This window comes from Scleropages formosus, chromosome 23, assembly GCF_900964775.1.
Source record: "Scleropages formosus chromosome 23, fSclFor1.1, whole genome shotgun sequence".
In the NCBI taxonomy this organism is placed as follows: Eukaryota; Metazoa; Chordata; class Actinopteri; order Osteoglossiformes; family Osteoglossidae; genus Scleropages; species Scleropages formosus.
Window position 1 is genome coordinate 4755183 of NC_041828.1, and position 22031 is coordinate 4777213.

The 22031-nt window shown below is 45.0% G+C and overlaps 1 protein-coding gene and 1 pseudogene across 2 annotated transcripts; both read right to left on the bottom strand.

The window, feature by feature from the left end:
• Window positions 1-194: 194 nt before the first annotated feature.
• Window positions 195-4724, bottom strand: LOC114909410 (cathepsin K-like; annotated as a pseudogene).
• A 3186-nt stretch (window positions 4725-7910) lies between these two features.
• Window positions 7911-13665, bottom strand: LOC108930365 (cathepsin K-like). Of its 2 annotated transcripts, none has more exons than XM_029248207.1 (8): window positions 13565-13665; window positions 13240-13381; window positions 11210-11332; window positions 10521-10676; window positions 9947-10171; window positions 9611-9776; window positions 8464-8566; window positions 7911-8148 (listed from the first exon to the last, which is right to left on the bottom strand). In XM_029248207.1, exons 2-8 carry the CDS (start codon window positions 13363-13365, stop codon window positions 8049-8051), a joined length of 999 nt encoding a protein of 332 aa, XP_029104040.1. In that variant the 5' UTR covers window positions 13366-13381; window positions 13565-13665; the 3' UTR covers window positions 7911-8048. The 2 variants fall into 2 exon arrangements, with proteins under 2 accessions (XP_029104040.1, XP_029104039.1); XM_029248206.1 differs by having other exon boundaries at window positions 13560-13663.
• Window positions 13666-22031: the final 8366 nt, after the last annotated feature.

Below are 22031 nucleotides of genomic sequence, written 5' to 3' on the forward strand. Positions count from 1 at the left end.
CTCATTGCTGAAAATGAATTATCTTTAATTGATTTTTCACTCAAGGGGTGCGGTGGCGCAGTGGTTTAGACCGGGTCCTGCTCTCCAGCGGGTCTGGGGTTCCAGTCCCGCTTGGGGTGCCTTGCGACAGACTGGCGTCTTGTCCTGCGTGTGTCCCCTTCTCCCCTGCGTTGCCGGGTTCGGCTCTGGCTACCCACGACCCTGAATGGGGGAGGCGATTCAGACAATGTGTGTGTGATTCTTCACTCATGTTTACATGAAAAGTGTATTTTAAAAACAATGTTGAGAACATTTTAGAATGTTTCTAATTAACCACTAATATCACACTATTGGATACACAGGCCAGTTGGTGTCATGTCCACGGCTGCACCATAATAGACAGTACCTGACACCAATCAAGCACCTGACTGACCACTGACCTTTAAAAGACTCTCCTCAGCTCCCGTACACTCGTGGAATCTCATTTGAGACAACTGTCCTCCTGCGCTACGTCCTACTCTTCCACATTCCTTGTTTCCTGTATCTGTTCTCCGGTTTTTGACCCTTAGCTTCGTTCCCTGACCACGTCCTTGGATCCTCGTTCTCATTCTGACCGCTGATCGACCGACCCTTTGCCTGCCCTCGACAACGAGAACTCGCCTGACCCCTTGATTTCAGATGAACGATCCCGCTCTTGGGTCCAGCCGTCCCGGCATCCTCAGTTCTGCATGACAGTTGGCAGTTCCACACAGGTTATTTTTGTTTCTGGCCAACTGAAGAAACCAGCTCTCTCCCTAGTCTCTCAACTGCAAAATAAAACAAAACAGAGATTATTATGTTACAATGTTATTTATTCACTGTCAGCATGTAATATTGATATTTTTTGTAATGCAGCCTGTGTTTGGAATGTGTGAGAGGAATCAAGAGGACATTAAAACTCCACAATGACTGAGCCAGTTTTCAACCTGTGTTCAAACACAGAGCCTAAGACCCACATGCTTCGAGAGGGTGAACTGTGAGTACTGAAATCAGTGCTCATATGCAGAATCGCATATTGCTGCTTTATCTTTGTTTGGTGTATTTGGCCCGACTTCACTCACTCACCCCCCTTGTAGGAGCGGAAAGTGTCCAGAGTGGACGAGATGGCGACAGATACAGGAGCCACGGTGGCAACAGCGTACTGCAGAGCCTTCCCATTACCATGAGGAAGGAACCTGAAGTCCATTCATTGTCCAGTTTTACCCTGAACTGAGTAGCAACATTTCCCTTCCTGCAGGTAAGCAGTGTGAATACAGCACAAAGTCACACTAAAACAGAGCAATGCGTGGCTTCGCTCACACTATTGAAGTCCAGGAAATGTGATCACAGCATAAACGCACCTTAAATTGGTATGCGGAAAAAAAGGTTTATGGACATGCTTGAAAATTTTCAGTTTGGTAACAGCGCTACCAATTTGAGTGTCTCTTAGAAGATCCTGATGCTGCTCACCTTTGCCTCATAGGGATAAAAGTTGTCCGATTCGATCCCGGTGTTCTTAATGACGTAGGTAAATGCGTTGTGCATATGGCCACTGTTGCAACCAAGGTGACCATAGCTGATGCTGCAGTCCATCAGGTTCTGTGGAATGAGTGGTATCATCTTGCCAGTTTATCACAGCAGGAACCACAGAAACCCTGAAAACAGCAGCTTTAGTCAGACAAGTGAAAAGAGGGAAGTTACACCTGTTGTAACTGTGAGAAACTGAGGAAGTTCACAGATAGAGTTTGCTGATACCTGAATAGGTTGTTACTTATCAACACAGGAAAGGAGTGTGCAAGGAGAAATTTACCATCTGAGCCCACATAATTCTGGGTCATGTGACCATCAGTCTCCAGGCTCTAAGACCTTTTCACACAAGTCAGATTTATTCCCTAATTTCACTGTCTCCTAATTTTGAGGTCTGTGCATGTCTGACCTTCAACATCCCATAATCTTCCTGTCAGGTTGTTTGTTTACCTGATCTGTTACTGGGCTGACCAGGCCTCGGGTCGTCCAGTCCACAGATGGTGGAATGGGAATGTCTTGCGGTAGTTTGAAGGTGTCGTTTCTAGACTGAATGGCATCTGTCTCTTCTTTCAGGCAGTTCAACATGGAGTCCAGCTCCTCCTCTGTCTGCACAAACACACATTGATCAGTTTCCTCAGAAAGCTCCTTTGTGCCGTGTACAGTATGCTGGGTCCTATCAGACCTTATTAGATTAGGACCATTTCAGCTTTTGTGGGAGTCAGTAAACAGACACCATTCCCTGCCACTTTTAACCACATTTAACATGCAGTTTAGTCATTTAATTCATCTGGTCTATCTCACACCTGTCTTTGGAGTGTGGAACTCTCTCACTAATCTGACAAGAACAACTTCAGTGTTTGCTTTGTATTAATTTAAATGGGTGGTGTCACCAGTGGTCAGTCCTGGTCTTTTAATGATCATGGTTTGAGCAAGTTACCTTGTCAGCGAAATGGTTGAGCCCCATGGTGAAGGAGTGCAGGCCAAGTGAAGCTTCCCGGTTGTGTTTCTCTATGAGCCTCAGGTTCTTCTCCCAGACCAGCCTCCTGTGGGCTTCTTCTCTCTGAGTACATATGTAAAAATCCAGAAACAAGTAATCTAAACATGTGTTCATATGACAATTTTTAAATTTGTTTATCTCTCTTATTTAATTTTTTAAAACTTTATTCTTTTGTTTCATGGCAGTATAGAGGCGTAGCAGGTAATACTGATGCCTACTAAGCTTTAAACTGATCAGAAAGGCTTTCCTTCGCTTTTTCAGTATTAAGACATTCATTGAAACTTTTTTTGTTTGAGTTATATGAGTTTAATGCTATGATAAAAGACTATGAAAATATTATGTAACATTAACATATAACAGTGGTAAAAGTCATGAGATTTCTAGGACATGTACATAAGTTTGCAGGAGAAGCCTCTATGTCATATTGTCCACTTCTCACCTGCTCTGTGTACATTTTTTCATGTTGACTTTTCCACAGTTCCCACTGGTCATTCAGGGTGGTGTCCGGAGAAGCGTGGCACAAGGCAACGATGACCGGTAGACAGAGAATCTGCAGGACATGCATTCTCGCACACTAACCACTGTAAGAACACAAGTGTGAAAGGCAAGAAAAACTTATCAGCAAGGTCTCCATGGAAGTACAGGAATGGATTAAGGTATTGACATGAACCTGATTCTAGTAAATGTAAACACAAAACAGCGGTAATTAACTGCTTTACTGGTGCACCTCCCTGAATTAAAGGAATCACTGGTCCTTACCGTACCCTTTCCTTAGTCTGACCCAAATAAGAGTTGGTCCTCAGTTGAGGTGCCTTTGCCTGTGCGCTCTCAAAATATAAAGCCTGTAGACATAGACCACAAAATTATGAACTTCCTGTAATGGTTTAAGAGACAAAGAAACTGATAAATAGTCGGTTTGTGTGGTTTGTCTTTCTTAATTATTCATTCTCTAATATGAAAATGTTTTATTTCCATGTTCAAAGATGTACCAGGAGCACTTTCCAGATCTTTATCTCAGTAAGTCAAGACACGCATCCAGTCTAATGATATGACCTCAAGTGTTGTATGTCTGGACTCTACAGCTTGGACTCGTGGTTTCCTTGAGTCACATTCTTCATGACCTATGACTTGTTTTGGACCGAACCATTAATGACTTCCACTTGGATAGTCTTCCTTTTATGTCACATAAGTATTGTTTCTGCGTCTGAAAAAATCACTCACAGGCTTTATCTAACTGCCTTTCTGAAGAAAATTTTTCTAATAAATACAGTTTCAAATTTACATACCTGCAAAAAATTCTAACTGAAATGTTCTCAACAGGAGAAACCAGAGTACATTCTTAGTGGTCATTCTCCATCACCCTCCTGGCCGCTTCCTGGATGACCTTGACATCTTGTTGAGTACTCTCCCCGGGGACAACGCTTTGTTATTCTCCTGGGTCATTTCAACCTGCGTGTTGTGGACATTCATGCAAAAAAGCCTTCTGTCGCATCTGCAGTCCTTTGACTTCTCCATATCCCAGTCTTGTGAGGCTCACAAGGTTAGAAATCACCCGTGTCTTCTCTCAGAACTGTGGTTTCCTGTCTTCTCTGTTACTACAATGTATGTTTTGACCATTTCTTCATCTCCTTCCAGCCCTGAATTATCACTACTAACCCATCTCCTTCTTCTGTACCCTCTGTCACTTTCTGCCGCAACCTAAAGTCTCTCTTGCCCACTTCCCTCTCCTTTGCTGCACTATCCTTTTCCCTTTTCCTGCAAAATTCTCACACTTGTCCACAGACAATGCTAGCAGTGTCTTCCTCTCAGCCCTATTCTCCACTCTAGACTCTTCTGGTCCTCCAACAACTAGACCAGTACTACTCATTGACACCCCGTGACTAACAAATGTACTCTATGCCAACAAGACCAAACTCCGAGCCGCAGAACAATGGTGACAGAAATAAAAGACTCTCATGGACCGGGAAGTTTACAAGGAGCTCTGAGCAACCTTCCTGCCTGCTGTTTCTTTGGCTAAAACCATCTTCCACAGTAAACTATAGTCTGCAGTCAACAACCCACACAGATTCTTCACCTTCTTCTTTTCCTTACTCTGCCCTCCTCCTTCTGTCACACAAAACTAGAGCCCGCTCTTTCGATTCAATCTCTTCACCTCTCCTACACGGCATGTCCTTGTAACTTATCTCTTTTATCTCCAGGATCACCAACTCCTTGCTATTTTCGCATCCAGGGATGAGTCCGACATGGATGCATATTGCTGTAACGTCTAAACATGGGCGTAAAGAGTAAGGACCCCTTGTTAAGAGTGTATTTATTAGTGCACAGTGCAAACTGGAAAATACAGTGCAGATGCAATAAACATAGAACAAAGACATGGATGTGTGTGCAAGTTAATAAATGAAACAGAAAAGTGATTAGAACGGAGAGGCGTCACAACATACAGGACTGGAACATGGGAGCTGGAGTGGCGTGAAGAATGACTCAGACAAGACAGAACTTAGGACATGAACACAAACACCCATGTGACGGGACAGGATGTGGGAAACTAGTGAATGAACAAAGATTGCTAGGCTATCGCAAGAAAGGCAATAGAGCGTTGATCAAGAATCCGCAGCTTTAGCTCTGTTCTTGGTTGCTTTTATAGCTGTTGATAGTTGAACATCCGATTATGAACAAGTGTGTGGGTTTGGGCCTCCTGTTATCGCAGGGGTTATTACTCATCGGATGTGACAGATATCCTCTGGCTGTTTCGCACCCCACTTCAAAACTTCCCCCATTTCACTGATGTTGAAGCAACCCTCTCTGGGCCATCAGTGCAGGGGGATCCTGACTCTGTCCAAAACTAAATGCCGGGTCTCCTTCCTCCCTCTTCTATCCAAAACTCTAGAACGGGAAACCTGTCATCAGCTGTCTCCGTTCCTCACCCCGAATGATTTCCTTGACAGTTACCAGTCTGGGTTCTGGATGGAATTCCACCGTAATTGCTCTCCTCACAGTATCAGATGCTCTCCAGTAAGCTGGAGAGGCCTACCTCCCCATGGTCCTCATCCTCCTCTACCTGCCTGCATCATTCAACTCAATTAACCATTAAGTTCTCCTCTGCACTCATGGACAGCTTGCCACCAAAGAAACTGCACTGTAATGGTTTGAGTCCTACCTATCAAGTACGTTTTACCAAGTGGTCTGGTGTTGTTCCCAGTCATCCCCGCGGCCTTTCTCAACTGGTGTTCCACAGGGCTCGGTACTGGGCCCCCTAGTCTTCTCCATTTGCATCCCTTCCCTTGGTTCTGTCATCAGCTCCCATGGACAGAGCTACAGACATTTCCTCGCGAATCTCTGCCTGCCTATCAGACATCACTGCCTGGATGTCTGATCACCATCTACAACTCAACCTCTCCAAAACAGAGATCCTTTACCTCCTAGCTGGTTCATTCTCCTGTTGAGAACTTTATCAAACTCGACACTCGGGGGATCCGCGTCTATCTCACAACAAACTGTGAAATTAATTTTCGAATGGACACACAGTCTGATGCGTCTAGGCCGTTATTCCAAGCATCAGTACAAACAGCATGCTTGGAAGCAAGTCCAAAGAGAAGCTCCCCAAACAATGCAACTTGTCCAGGGGACAGGACATTTGGCTAGATAACAGCAGCCATGTCAGGCACAGTATGGTTCCATCGGACAAAAGAGAAAACATCATTCATCATACGTAAGTAAATAAATAAATAAATATATTTACAGTATCTATATATACATACATGTAAACCATTACTATGTTAAATGAAGGCTTTGAGGGAGCACAGCACGGAGATGGGGACACAAATATAAGCAAATAGGAAATACTGCAATGACAAAAGGAGAAATTTCAAGAAGCCATTTTTAGGATCTGGATTACAGTTCCCTCTGGTGCTCAGTGAGAACCACTACAAGATTTCTGTGCCAGTGGTCAGAACTGATGCAGCAGCTCCTTGTACTTGAGCTCATGAAACCTAAATCTTTTGGTTCTGAAAACTGCTTTCTGTCCGATCATACCTGTAATCATACTGTACAATCTTGCCTGACTTCAGAAAACTAGTGAATTATTAATTCTGTGCAATTTTTTAGCATTCATTCAATGCAAAAAAAAAAAAAATGAAACAGAAAGATTTCAATGAAAGCAATGCAAGTGAATTTACAGTGTTAACTTACATGTTTTTTTTCACAGGGCCTGGGTTGTGCTGTGTGATACGGATTCGATCCCTGCTCATTGTGTGGAGTTTGCATGTTGTCCCCGTGTTTCTGTGGGTTTCCTCCCACAGCTCAAAGCAATCCATTTGAGGCAAGTTATTGACTCTCAGTTGCATTTATTATGTGTATATGGATGCGTGTTACGTTTCTCTGCTGTACAAATGTGCGAATGACTGTGAGGACTTTGCTGCAGTGGATCTAGCACAGTACATCACCTTGTTAGTGTGAGTTCACTATGCAAGAGAAGCTTTTTTGCACATAAACACAGAGTAAAAGTGTGCTGCTCAGAACAAAGCAGACCCTATTTACCAGTGTCACTCTGTAACTGTACATCACTATGGACAGAGGCATCAGTTTAACAAATAAATATAAGTAGACACACACACAAACATACACCTAGATATATCTATAAATATAAGTAGTCCTGACAGCAAATATTAGTTCAAGGCTGTGAATAATAAACACAATTGGTATAATGATGGACAACAGTTACACTGCACATATTGCAACTTTCTATTCAGCTGTATTCTGTTTGATGGCTGTAATTATTTTGGTAGTGATCAGGATTTGAACTTTCATTTATTGCATATAATGTTCTTTATAAGCTCTATTTAGACTCAGAATTATTGCATGTTCACTCTGCGAGTTCTGTTTATTCCCTAGAGTGAAAAAGTTAACAGCAGGATCTCAGGAGTGGATGTGTGTGAAAGAATGTGTTTGTGCAGGTCTAACTATAACTGCATTATCGTGATTCAATGCAATTTATTGTATTCATAATATTTCGGTTGCATATTGCTTTACACGAACTGCTGCTTAATGGGGGCATCTGTGAATCTATTTAAGTTTGCAGGTGACACTGCTTCGACTGGTTTCATAACGCCAACACAATGGTCCTTACAGAGAGGAGGAACAGTATGTGGTCAGCTGCTGCTGCCATAACAACCTGGGGTTTAATGCTCTGAAGGCTGTAGAGATGATCGTGGACTTTAGGAGAAGTCTGAACATGAACATTGGGAGAAAACATGTATTGCACGTTCTGAGCTGGATTTGAACTCAACACAGATGTGCCGCTCAGCAGGAGCAAAGAGATCGAATAAAATACACGACAATGCAAACTAATAAAAAAGACTGTTTGTACTTTTTTTTTTGCTTTTATTGCTGCTCATGTAATATTTTTTGAAAATGAATTCATTGTTTTAATTGTGATACTTCACCAGCCATATTTGACAGGTTTACATTAAGATTGTATTTTGAAACAGTCTTGGACACATATTAGAATGTGTCTGATCAGCCAGTAATATCACACTATGGGATATATAGGCCGGTTGGCAATTCCACACAGGTTCTTTTTATTTCTGGCCATCCGAACATATCCGTTCTTCCCCCAGCCTGTTCCCCAGCTGGAAAACAAAACAAACAGAGACACCCACATTTATATACTTAATCTTAAGATTTTTACCTCTGGTGACTGAGTGCTACAGCTTTTGAAGATCTATAATTGACATCATGTATGACTGTTATCGATGCTCAAATTATTGTGCATCCTACTTCCGAGAAAAAAAATGGATAAAGATCATTATAATTATTTCATAATTTGTCATTTCTGCTTGTCATACCCAAGAACCACTGCATATTACCAAGGATTTGACATGAAGATACATTTATTTGGTTCATGTTTGTGTTTCTCAGTGTGAATAGAACTGAATCAGTCCCACCTGTTCTTCACAAGCCAGTAGTCCTTCCCACGCTTTGTGCCGTACCCCACTACCAGCACTGCGTGGCTGGGTTTCAGAGTGCATTTTGGATCGTGATATATTCCTGCCAAGACAGAAGAGCAGTAGTATCCTGTGAGTAACTAGAATTTAGTTCATACATTTGTCCAAGGTGACCTGCAATATTCGATATACTGTACTAAACTACCTGTAATGATTCTTCTATTTATACAGCAGACTAATGTAACACACATTCACATACTTTGGACAACTTAGTGTCACAAATTAACCTTAAATACATGTTTGGAGTATGTGGAAACCAGAGAACCTAGAAGAAACGCACACAAACATGGGGAGAACACGCAAAGTCCACGACGGCTGAGCCAATTTTGAACCCCTCTCCAAACACGCAGAGGAGGAACTCTGGGTACTGAAAAAAATCCTCATATGTCTAATCGCATATTGCCTTAAGTGCTCCAGAATATTTTCCATGTGGTAGTAAAGCTGAAGTATAATACATTTGGGTAAGAGTTGATTATTATAACCAAGCCAACTAATGTTAACAACCACTTGTCCTGAGCGGGGCCGCGGCAAGCCGGTGCCTACCCAGTAATGCATGGCGCAGGGCCGAGAGGGGCGGGGCTCAAACTCGAGAGTCGCTGCACAGCCCCCCCTTCTGATTGTTACATTCCATTCTTATATATTTGTATGAGCCTTTTATTTACATTGTCTGTATAGCACTTACCCTGACCTAGTGGAGATTATGCTTTTTTTAAATCATGTCTTTCATTGTGAAATCATGTGATGAACTCCGTGTTTACCCACTATCAGCACTGAAATGGATGTGTCACGCAAAAAAAAATTTCCATACATTTGCCGGTGTTCTTTGCTGAAGGTTTGCAGAGAAATGATTTTCTCTGGTTCTCGAAGGGAATGTCATTTATGCTGAATGTACAGTTTCATACCGTGGAACAAGAAAATCAGGTAAACATTGCTGTGATTTTTAATTTGTCGTGTAGCCTTTGAATACAGAAGGAAACTTGTTTTCAAAACAATCAGTTAGCTTCCTTTCCTAAATGTTGATGTTGAGAGATGAGCACAAGCTACTTTATCTGTGTTTGGTATATTTGGGCTGACTTTGTTCACTCACCCCTTTTGTAGAAGCGGAAAGAGGGCAGTTTGGAATAGATGCTGACAGATACAGGGCCCACGGTGGCAACAGCTTTCTTCAGTGCCTTCTCATCACCCTGTGGAAGGACCCGATACTTCCTGCAGTATCCAGCTTTCCCCTTAACTGAGTAGCGACATTTCCCTTCCTGCAGGTGAATAGTGTGAATACAGCACGCAGTCTGACACTAATACAGAGCAACACATGGCTTCATTGACACTAAAGAAGAGACAGATTTGCAGACATTCTTGAAACTTTTGAGTTTGCTAACAGTGCTACTAGTTTGAGTGTCTCTTAGAAGGTCCTGGGTGAGCTCACCTTTGCCTTGTAGGGGTAAAATTTGTCCGAGTCGATGCCCTTGTTCTCAATGACGTAGGTAAAAGCCTTGCGCACATTGCCACCTTTGCAACCATGGTTACCATAACGGGTGCTGCAGTCCATCAGGTTCTGTGGGCTCAGTGGTATCATCCTGCGATTTTTTCGTGCCATCTGCCCCTCCAGGGCCCCCACTGCACTGAAAGCCCAGCAGGAGCCACAGTGCCCCTGGAAACAACAGCCCAGTCAGGGTGCAAAGAGAAAAGAGGAAGGTCATACCTGTTGTACCTGCAATGAACTGAGGAAGTTCACAGGTACAGTTTTCTAATGCCTGGATTTGGTGTTACTCACAAACACAGGAAGGGAGTGTATAAGTAGAATAGCAAATTTCAACATTTGTTCATCTGACAACTCACAGAACAGCCCTGGGTCATGTGACTGTCAGTTTCCAGGCCGTAGTAAGATCCCTTTCAGACAAGTCAGATTTATTCCCTAATCTCACTGTCTCCTAATTTTGAGGTCTTTACGTGTCTGTCTTCGAACATCCCACAATCCTCCTGTCAGGTTCTTTGTATACCTGATTTCTTACTGGGCTGACCAGGCCTTTGGTCCTCCAGTTCACAGATTTTGGGATTGTGGCGTCTTGTGGTGGCTTGAATGTGTCGTTTCCAGACAGGAAGTCATCTGGCTCTTCTCTCAGACAGTCGAAAGTGGCGTCCACCTCCTCTTCTGTCTGCATAAAGAGGCATTGTTTCCTCAGAAAACTTATTTGTGCTTTGTACAGTATGTTGGGTCCTGTTAGTTGCATTACATGTATTCATTTAGCTGACACTTTTCTCCAAAGCAACTTACAGCATTATGCTACTTAAAATTTTTTACCCATTTATACAAAAGGGTAATTTTATTAGCATAGTAGAGTTTGCTCAAAGGTACTACAGCTGGAGCTTGGAATCAAACGTGCAACCTTTGGGTCCAAAGGCAGCAGCTCGAACCAGCTGGCCCAGACCTTATTAGATCAGGACCATTTCTGCTCTGTGTGGGAGTCAGTAAATAGACACCCTTCCTGTTTACACTTACAACCACTTTTAACGTGCAGTTTAAGCATTTAACTCATCTGTTGGACCCTCACACCAGTTTCTGAGGTGTGGTGCTGTATCACTTATCAAACAAGAACAACTTTAGTGTTCGCCTTCATTTCCATGGGTGGTGTCAGCAATGGTCAGTCCTCATCTTTTAGCAGTTGTGGTTTGAGTTTGAGGAAGTTACCATGTCAGCGAAATGGTTGAGCCCCATGGTGAAGGAGTGCAGGCCTAGTGAAGCTTCCAGGTTGTGTTTCTCTATGAGCCTCAGGTTCTTCTCCCAGACTAGCCTCCTGTGGGCTTCTTCTCCCTGAGTACGTAGTGAAAACCCAGAAACAAACAATATAAGCACATATGTAGAGATGACAATTTTAAACTTCATTGTTTATTTGGCTTTTATTGTCCTTCATTATATATATCTTTTTTTATGTTGTTGTTTTATTCTTTTTTTGGTCAGTATGGCACAGTAGGTAACAGTGATGCTTACCGATCTTTAAACCGATCAGAAAGGCTTTCCTTTGCCTTTCAGTTTTTCAGACCTGTATTTCAGCTTTCTTCTTGAATTATGTGCATTTTACACTGATTAACAATATGAAAACAAAGTAAAAGTCACTATGAAAACACTCTAATGAAACACTATGATAAAACCCTATGAAACACATTTTGTAGCAGAAACAGTGTAACACTATGATAAGAAAAGTCATGAGATTTCTAGGAGATGCTTGTAAGTGTAAGTTATCGTACAGCTGTGAGGCACCTGAGATGTACAGGAGGAACCCTACCATACATGGGGGCAAAGTACTAATCTTTTATGGTGATTGACCTCACGAAGGCTTGTACAGTTGACCCTTGAACAACATCGGGGTTAGGACACTGACCCCCCGCACAGTCAAAAATCCACGTATCACTTTTGACACCCCAAAAACTTAACTACTAATAGCCTGCTGTTGACCGGAAACCTTACTGATAACATTAACAGTCAAATAACACGTATTTTCTATGGTATATGGATTATATACTGTATTCTTACAATAAAGTAAGGTAGAGAAAAGAGAAAATATTGATACGTTTATCAGTATCACAAGCTGACATTTATTTATGCGACACTTTTTCTCCAAAACCACTTACAATTATTTACCTGTTTACGGTAATTTTACTGGAGCAATTTAAGGTAAATATCTTGCTTAAGATAGGGGGCGCGGTGGCGCAGTGGGTTGGACTGGGTCTTGCTCTCTGGTGGGTCTGGGGTTCAAGTCCCACTTGGGGTGCCTTGCGATGGACTGGCGTTCCGTCCTGGGTGCGTCCCCTCCCCCTCCGGCCTTACGCCCTGTGTTGCCGGGTAGGCTCCGGCTCCCCGCGACCCCATATGGGACAAGCGGTTCGGAAACTCTGTGTGTGTGTGTGTGTGTGTGTGTGTGTATCTTGCTTAAGGGTGTTACAGCCAGAGGTGGCGATCAAACCTGCAACCTTCAAATCCAAAAATAGCAGCTCTAAGCACTGTAAGTCTGTCTGTCCACCTGTCTGTCTGTCAGTACCTGCATTAGTATTCTCTTATATGATACAAAACACTTTAGAGATTATATGTATTATGAGTATATTTTATGGTAGAAAATGATAAAATGATAAAATAGACTAGTATCTACATATATATTTTTATGCATTAATGACATACCTTACTTTTTCTTAGAATTTTTGATATTTCTAGGCAATGCGGTTCATCTCCAAGTTTTTTCAAATTGTCAGAAACCTCCAAACAATTTTCCAATATATTTATTGAAAAAAAAATTGCATAAAAGTGGACCTGCACAGTTCATATCCGTGTTGTTCAAGGGTCAACTAAATTTAAATTAGAAAATTTTGCTATTGTAAGTTGTGAGGTAATAGCTTATTATGGTAGTTTTAGGGTACAAATATAATTGCTATTTATTTGTAATTTCTAACAAACACTGCTGACTAAAAGATTTGCCCAATTTACTAGTGTTAACCCATCTCTGTAATTTGCTGTGGACACAGATGTCAGCTAAACAAACATCACTGACAGCAAATGCATACTCAAGGTTACAGACTGTTGTATGAGTAAAAGGTTGACGGGTAGTGCAGTAGTTGACCCCACTGCCTTTGGTATCAAAGGACTTGAAGGACCCAGGTTCAAGCCCCTCTCTGGCTGTAGAGTTAGTTCTTTCCCACCTGCTCTATGTCATATTGTCCACTTCTCACCTGCTCTGTGTACATTTTTTCATGTTGACTTTTCCACAGTTCCCACTGGTCATTCAGGGTGGTGTCCGGAGAAGCGTGGCACAAGGCAACGATGACTGCTAGACAGAGAATCTGCAGGACATGCATTCTTGCACGCTAACCACTGTAAGAACACAAGTGTGAAAAGCAAGAAAAAATTATCAGCAAGGTCTCCATGGAAGTACAGGAATGGATTAAGGTATTGACATGAACCTGATTCTAGTAAATGTAAACACAGAACTGCTGTCATTAACTGCTTTACTGGTGCACATCCCTGAATGAAAGGAATCAATGGTCCTTACCGTACCCTTTCCTTAGTCTGACCCAAAGAAGAGTTGGTCCTCAGTTGAGGTGCTTTTGCCTGTGTGCTCTCAGAATTCAAATCGTTTTCACGTTGACTGCAATGTTAGACTTCCTGCAATGGTGAAGATAAGCACAAACTGAGAAGTGGTTGGTGTGGTTTGTTTTTATCTTTTTCCTTGTCTTTCTTTCTCAGTCCTCACAGATTTTACACTCAGATGTAAAGAAGTTTTATTTTCAAGTCCAAAGAAGTTGCAGCAGCACATTTTGGTGTACAGTGCTTTCTCTTAATAAGTCAGGACACACATCCAATCTAGTGATATGAGCTCAGTGTTGTAATTCTGGACTCCAGAACTTGGACTTGTTGCCTTGAGTCACATTCTTCATGACCTCTGGATTGTTTCAGACCCACTAGAAAAAATCACTCACACACTTTCTGCTTGTCCAAGACAGGGTTGCAGTGCTGCAGATCTTAGAAGCACAGGTGCAAAGCTAAGAAGGGTACATCCTAGACAGGACGCCAGACCATCACAGGGCAGATATACACAGTCACAAACCATGGGCAATTCAGAGTTACCAGTGAAGCTGAAACCCATCCAGACAAAGGGAGAAACATGCAAACTCCACACAGATTGAACTGGATTCAAACCTCCACCTAAACAGCCAGGTGCTGTGAAGCAGCATTACTTGGTGCTCTGCCATCCTGAAGAAATATATTTTAAAATAAATTAACAAACAAATTGGGAAGTGTAGATATCTGCAAAAAATTGCAACTGAAATGTCTATAACAGAAGGGTTAGTCAAGCCATATATAGAAGCTAGTCTGTATATAATTTATTATATGCTTGTGATTCCTTTATTGGGACAGGTGGGTTTTCTACAATAGCAGAACAAGCTGTTGGTGCCCTTGAGCATGAACATTACTGACCAGGAACATGACCGTTTGCAGCACTTCGTACTGGAATGTATGTCTTTGCACTGTGGATGGAAGCTGAGCAAGTCAGAACCTCCAGGTAGGTTTAAAGCACAGGTATATCTGCATGGCATCCTGCCAGAAATTCCCTGGCTCCTTCTGTTTCACAAAGTCTCTTTGTCATCCATCAAGCGACTTGAGAGAAGGATAAGCTGCTGTCTTCATAGGTGGCTTGGTCTGCGTTGAAGCTTAAGTAGCACTGCCTTGTACAGGCAGAGAAACAAGCTAAATTTACCATTCCAGAGCCTTGAGGAGGAGTTTAGGGTAATATCAGTGAGGAAAACTGGTACAGTACAGGGACCTGGTTGATCCAAAGGTTGCTGGAGCTCTCATCGAGGTGAGGACAGGAAGGACGTGGAGTGCATGGACAGCAATACAGGAGACCGAATCTCAGCTCCACCATGGAAGTGGGCTCAGTGGCAGTGTTTCTTGACTACATCCAGTAACAGGAGAAGCAGAATCTGATTCAGCAGGAGGTGCTCTCAGCAACTGAAGGGTAAATGACGAGGATGGTAGGGATGTAGCAGCAGGGAGTGTAGACAAGGTGCAAACAGGTTCTGGGATGCAAGGTGTTTTGGGAAGAGCTTAGGAGAGCAGAGGCTCAGCATATCAAGTTGTGTTTGCAGGCAGTCTGTGACATGCTCACAAGACCATCTAACCTGTTCAGATGGGGAGTTAATTCTCCATCATGTTCATTATGTTGAAAGACAGGGATGCTGGAACACATTCTCAGCAGCTGCACACGAATGATGAATGAGGGCTGCTATTTTGCTATGATTAGGTGCTCAAGGCAGGACCTGAAGGCTGGCAAAGTAGGCCACTGCATTTGTCAAGGTTGACAGAGTAGAACTGACACCCAGAACCATTTCTGGGTTTCTGGTGACATCACAACATTAGGAGTTGATGGTCAACTTAGGAAGACACCCTAGATTTCCAGCCAGTGCATCATGCTGCCTTCTGAAGCTTTCCAGCAAGTCATCTTGGTGGAGCTTGCAGTCCAGTGGGAAGAGCAGATGGAGAAGACCAGTGAGAAGAGGAAAATAAAGTATGAAGAGCTGGTGGAACTGTTACTCAGAAGGCTGGAGGACAAGGTGTGTGAACACTGAAGTGAACTGCAGAGGCTTTCCTGGAAAGTCACTGTATAGGGCTGGCAGGAGGCAAGTCCATTAATATAGCTGCTCCTGAGGGCATTTCGATGGCTGTGGATCAAAAGAGGTGAACAGTGGGTTCCAAGTAGTGCTACATAAATGGGATTTGACTTGAGCTGGGCTTTAGATTTGGTCTCTTGACTACAATGCTGCTTTACTTTGTATGTATGACTCTTCTCAGAGTAGAATGTGTTTCCAAAAAAAAGAAAAATCAGCATTTCAAGAACAAAAATCTATTTCTATATTACAGGAAAGTTTAGAGAGCACAGCAAAGGGACGGGGACACAAATATCACAAATATAACTAAATAGGAGATATTGCATGACAGAAGGAGAACTTTTAAGATGACATATTTAAGACCTGGATTATGGTTCCCCCTGGTGCTCAATGAGAACCACTACAATATTTCTGTACCACTGATCAGGACTGATGCAGCAGCTCCTAGTGTCAATAATTTACATTATTTTAGTTCTGACAACTGCTTTCTGTCTGGTCATACCTGCAATGTAACGGTGCACAGATTTGCTGACCAGTTAATGAATTAATTCAACACAATGCAAAAAAAACATAGAAATCAGTGAAAGTAATGCAAATAAATTCAGTATGAACAAGTGTTTATGGAAAGTGTAGCGTCCCCCCATGGACCCAAAAGGCCTCCTTCTTCAGCTTGACAGCTTTCCTTACCACCGAAGTCCACCAGCGGGTTCTTGGGTTGTCTCCAAGAAAGCTGAATACTCTGAATGGCTGTTTGGTGTATAAACAGAAATAACAGTCAAAGTTTTTCTCTCTGCAACCCTAAGTGTCATTGAGGCGATCCTCTCATCTGCCAGAACAAACTCCAACTGTATGGTAGCCAGCTGGGGGCTTGTGAGTATCCCCATACCCCCAACACACTGTGAGTGGAGGCCAAACTATTTTTCAGCCTCCAACACCAGTTCCAGCTCCTTCCCCCTCAGTGAGGTGACATTCCATGTGCCAAGAGCCAGTGTCTGCTGCAAGGGTCCGTGACGCCCCCTCCTGCTGTTTGAAAGGCATTGCATCCAACTCCCATGTTGGATACAACCACCTTGTGGGTGGTGGCCCCACATGGCCCCCCAAGTTGCCTTTTTGGGCTGAGTCCGGCCGGGCTACGTGGGCTGCCCGGCCACCAGCCGTTCACCCAGGAACACTACCCCCAGGCCCGGCTCCAGGGGGTAAGTCCCGGTGACCCTATTCTGGGCAGGATACACGTTGTATTCTTTATCTCTTTCATGGGGATTTTTGGATGTGTCGTCAGCCTTCAGTTGTCAGTCTTCCTGTATAATAAGCTGTGTTGATCCACAGTAACTTGCCCGTCTTGTAGAACTGCAAGCTGGAGAGGGAGGAATCAGTGCACACAGACACAGGTCCAACATTTTCCACAGCCACCTGTAGAGTCTTTTTCTTTTCTCTGAGGATCTATTTGTTACCATGGCAAGAGGAAGCTTAGCTGACTTATTGTAGGCACAAGTCTGGTCCTGAGGAGATAAGCTGTCATGCTGGGAGGTTGCAGAGGGATGCTTTACTGGGAGGTCTTCCTGAATGACAGACTAGGAGGAAGTATTGAAAGATTTACTTTAAACTGAGAAAGAAGGGTAAGAGTCACATGTGTGATGAGGCTGCCTGCTCTGCTCTTTCCAGGAGGGGTCAGCAGTGTGTAGATCAGCACAGCAGTTTTTCAGTGTTACGCTGCAGTTCTGGGTAAGGGTGGTTATTAACTTCAAGTGCAGAAGTCCAGTGGACAGTACATTTCTTATAGCAGTTTATTAGAATGAGCAGTAAAGAGTTTAAATTTCTGTTTTTGTAAGGCATCCATCCATCCATCCATCTTCCTCCGCTTTATCCGGGGCCGGGTCGCGGGGGCAGCAGTCCGAGCAGAGTACTCCAGACTTCCCTCTCCCCGCACACCTCCTCCAGTTCCTCTGGGGGAACCCCAAGGCGTTCCCAGGCCAGCCGGGAGACATAGTCTCTCCAACGTGTCCTGGGTCTGCCCCGAGGCCTCCTCCCAGTGGGACAAGCCCGGAACACCTCCCCAGGGAGGCGTCCAGGAGGCATCCGGAACAGATGCCCGAGCCACCTCAACTGGCTCCTCTCGATGCGGAGGAGCAGCGGCTCTACTCCGAGCTCCTCCCGGGTGACTGAGCTCCTCACCCTATCCCTAAGGGTGCGCCCAGCCACTCTGCGGAGGAAACTCATTTCTGCCGCTTGTATCCGCGATCTCGTTCTTTCGGTCATGATCCAGAGTTCATGACCATAGGTGAGGGTACGAACGTAGATCGACCGGTAAATTGAGAGCTTCGCCTTACGACTCAGCTCCCTCTTCACCACAACAGACCGGTACAATGACCGCATTACTGCGGACGCCGCACCGATCCGTCTGTCGACCTGCCGCTCCATTTTTCCCTCACTCGTGAACAAGACCCCGAGATACTTAAACTCCTCCACTTGAGGGAGCAACTCCCCCCTAACCCGGAGGGAGCAATCCACCTTTTTCCGACTGAGAACCATGGCCTCGGATTTGGAGGTGCTGATTCTCATCCCCGCCGCTTCGCACTCGGCTGCAAACCTCCCCAGTGCACGCTGCAAGTCTTGACTTGATGAAGCCAACAGGACCACATCGTCCGCAAAAAGCAGAGACGAGATCTCGCGGCCACCAAAGCAGACACCCTCCGTTCCCTGACTGCGCCTAGAAATTCTGTCCATAAAGATAATGAACAGAATCGGTGACAAAGGGCAGCCCTGGCGGAGTCCAACATGCACCGGGAAAAGGTCTGACTTACTGCCGGCAATGCGAACCAAGCTCCTGCTCCGGTCATACAGGGAACGAACAGCCCGTAGCAACGAGCCCCGAACCCCATAATCCCGAAGTACCCCCCACAGGATGCCACGAGGGACACGGTCGAATGCCTTCTCCAGGTCCACAAAACACATATGGACTGGATGGGCAAACTCCCACGAATCCTCCAGCACCCTAGTGAGGGTATAGAGCTGGTCCAGTGTTCCACGGCCAGGGCGAAAACCGCATTGCTCCTCCTGGATCCGAGGTTCGACTATCGGTCGGATTCTCCTTTCCAGTACCCTGGCATAGACTTTCCCAGGGAGGCTAAGGAGTGTGATCCCCCTGTAGTTGGAACACAATCTCCGGTCCCCCTTCTTAAAAAGAGGGACCACCACCCCGGTCTGCCAGTCCAGAGGCACCGTTCCCGAACTCCACGCGATGCTGCAGAGGCGTGTCAGCCAAGACAGCCCCACAACATCCAGAGACTTGAGAAACTCGGGGCGGATCTCATCCACCCCCGGAGCCTTGCCACCGAGGAGTTTTTTGACTACCTCAGCAACTTCAGCCAGGGTAATGGATGAGTCCCCCTCCGAGTCCCCAGCCTCAGCTTCCTCTACGGAAGGCGTGTCGGAGGGATTGAGGAGATCCTCAAAGTACTCCTTCCACCGCCCGAGAACATCCTCAGCTGAGGTCAGCAGCGCACCACTTCCACTGTAAACAGTGTTCGTGGAACACCGCTTCCCCCCTCTGAGTCGCCGGACGGTTTGCCAGAATCTCTTTGAGGCCGACCGAAAGTCTTCCTCCATGGCCTCACCGAACTCCTCCCAAGCCCGAGTTTTTGCCGCGGCGACTGCCAGAGCCGCGCTCCGTTTGGCCCGTCGGTACCTGTCAGCTGCTTCAGGAGTCCCATGAGCCAGCCAGGCCCGATAGAACTCCTTCTTCAGCTTGACGGCATCCCTTACTTCCGGTGTCCACCACCGTGTTCGGGGATTGCCGCCGCGACAGGCACCGGAGACCTTATGGCCGCAGCTCCGAACCGCCGCACCGACAATGGAGGAGCGGAACATAGTCCATTCGGACTCAATGTCCCCCACCTCCCTCGGGATCTGGTTGAAGCTCTGTCGGAGGTGGGAGTTGAAGACCTCTCTGACAGGGGCCTCCGCCAAACGTTCCCAACAGACCCTCACTATGCGTTTGGGCCTGCCAGGTCTATCCAGCTTTTTCCCCCGCCATCGAATCCAACTCACCACCAGGTGGTGATCAGTTGACAGCTCAGCCCCTCTCTTCACCCGAGTGTCCAAGACATATGGCCGAAGGTCAGAAGAAACGACTACAAAGTCGATCATCGACCTCCGACCTAGGGTGTCCTGGTGCCAAGTGCACTGGTGGACACCCTTATGCATGAACATGGTGTTCGTTATGGATAAACCGCGACTAGCACAGAAATCCAATAACAACTCACCACTCGGGTTCAGATCAGGGAGGCCGTTCCTCCCAATCACGCCCCTCCAGGTATCACTGTCGCTGCCCACGTGGGCGTTAAAGTCCCCCAGTAGAACGACAGAGTCCCCAGTGGGAGCGCTTTCCAGCACACCCCCCAAGGACTCTAAAAAGGCCGGGTACTCTACACTGCCGCTAGGCGCATAAGCACAAACGACAGTGAGAGACCGTTCCCTGACCCGAAGGCGTAGGGAGATGACCCTCTCATTCACCGGGGTAGACTCCAACACATGGCGGCTGAACTGGGGGGCTATTAGTAAGCCCACACCAGCCCGCCGCCTCTCACCTTGGGCAACGCCAGAATAGTGGAGAGTCCACCCTCGATCGAGTAGAGTGGTTTCAGAACCCAAGCTGTGAGTGGAAGTGAGCCCGACTATATCTAGACGGTATCTCTCAACTTCCCGCACCAGCTCAGGCTCCTTCCCCGCCAGTGAGGTGACATTCCAAGTCCCAAAAACCAGAGTTGGCGCCCGAGGTTTGGGTCGGCCGGGCACTCGGCCCCGACCACCGCCCAACTCACAATGCACCGGCCCCTTACGGTTTCTCCGGCAGGTGGTGAGCCCACCGAAGAGCGGCTCCACGTTATGGCTTCGGGCTGAGCCCGGCCAGGCCCCGTGGGCATAGACCTGGCCACCAGGCGCTCGCATGCGAGCCCCCCCCCCAGGCCTGGCTCCAGGGTGGGGCCCCGGTGACCCCATACCGGGCGGGGTAAACGGACGCCTTGCTTTTTGTTTTTGTAAGGCATTTCTCCTAAATGTGAGTTGATATCTCGTGAATTTTAGGGTATAGATCACATATCTTTCTTAGTGTGAGTCACAATGCAAGGGAAGTTTCTACACACAGACACAATACATGTGATGTACATATATGCACAAAGAGCTTACGTGTGTATGAGCATGTGAATGAATCTGTTGACCTTTTCATTTAGTTCCTTATTGCAAGTGAGATCAGAATTTATTTTGTGTAAATAGAATTCAAACAACGTAAGCAGTGACCATAATGACAGAATTCTGCCCCATGTGGAACAGGAGGACAAGTCAGATGTTTAGAAGCCTGGACAATCCTATGGATAAGACAGTCTCAGAGTTTGTGTTTCCCCCCCTACTTTGTGTCATATTGTTAATTTCTCATGTTCTGTGTATAGATTTTACGGTGATGTGAAGTGATGTCGACCCTGATGAACCAAACTACATTGTTTTCATGTAAACGGTTGAGGTGAAGAAGAACAGGGAGGGTTAGGGTTAGGGTTAGGGATACTCCTTACTGTTTTCTGAGCAGAGCAAAAGCTGCCATTGCTGTTAAACGCTTAGAGTTAGGGAAGGTTTAAAGAGAAAGGTACATTTCCAAATACAAACTTATTTGTTTTCTCTGTCACTTTTCAAATTTGAAAGACCATGCAACAAAAGGTTTTTGGTTGTATTTCTTGGACGTTGTCCAAGTCCCACCCTTAAACATGTGACTTAATTTAATAGCATAGTGTTCTGTATAAGGTGCATTTACAGTAGACCCGAGCGTTGGAACATTTATGCTTTTGGAGATATATTTATTCTTTTTTAGTAGAAAAATCATGACTGCGTCTCAGGAGTGAATAGCTGCAGACACACAAGGTTTCTTTCCAGGTTTTGACTAGAAATGGTTGCATTTTGCAAGCACACAATACTCTCTAACTGTGAGTCAGTGCAAAGGAAATTCAATCATTTGACTTGATCTTAAGATGATATCCATCTGTGGCTGAAGTGACATGTGGTAATTTACAACAAATGCAAATATGTAGATAAAATCACAAATAGATCAACAGCTGAAGTTTCTGTTCATCAGTGTGCATAAATGAACACTGATCAACTTAAATTCTTAGTATGTTCAAATGCACACGGGCAATAAATTCGTACCTTAGGCTTAGAGCTCTTTCACTCTTGTGGCTTTCAGTAAGCAAAGCAGTTTACGACAACCTTTTGTTTTCACACATGTGTTTGGACTGAGAAAATGTGCAGCTGGTGTTTCTTCCACATTTTGAGCATGATTTTGCCTCCTCTCAGATGTGCCGCTCGGCAAGAAT

Excerpts from the sequence above, each read along its gene's own strand:
- LOC108930365 (XM_029248207.1), bottom strand. The coding sequence starts at position 13,365 with ATGCATGTCCTGCAGATTCTCTGTCTAGCAGTCATCGTTGCCTTGTGC. Across the intron at positions 11,333-13,239 it reads AAAAAATGTACACAGAGCAG|GGAGAAGAAGCCCACAGGAG; the intron begins GTGAGAAGTGGA and ends CTACGTACTCAG. Across the intron at positions 8,149-8,463 it reads TACTGGCTTGTGAAGAACAG|CTGGGGAACAGGCTGGGGGA; the intron begins GTGGGACTGATT and ends TTTGTTTTCCAG.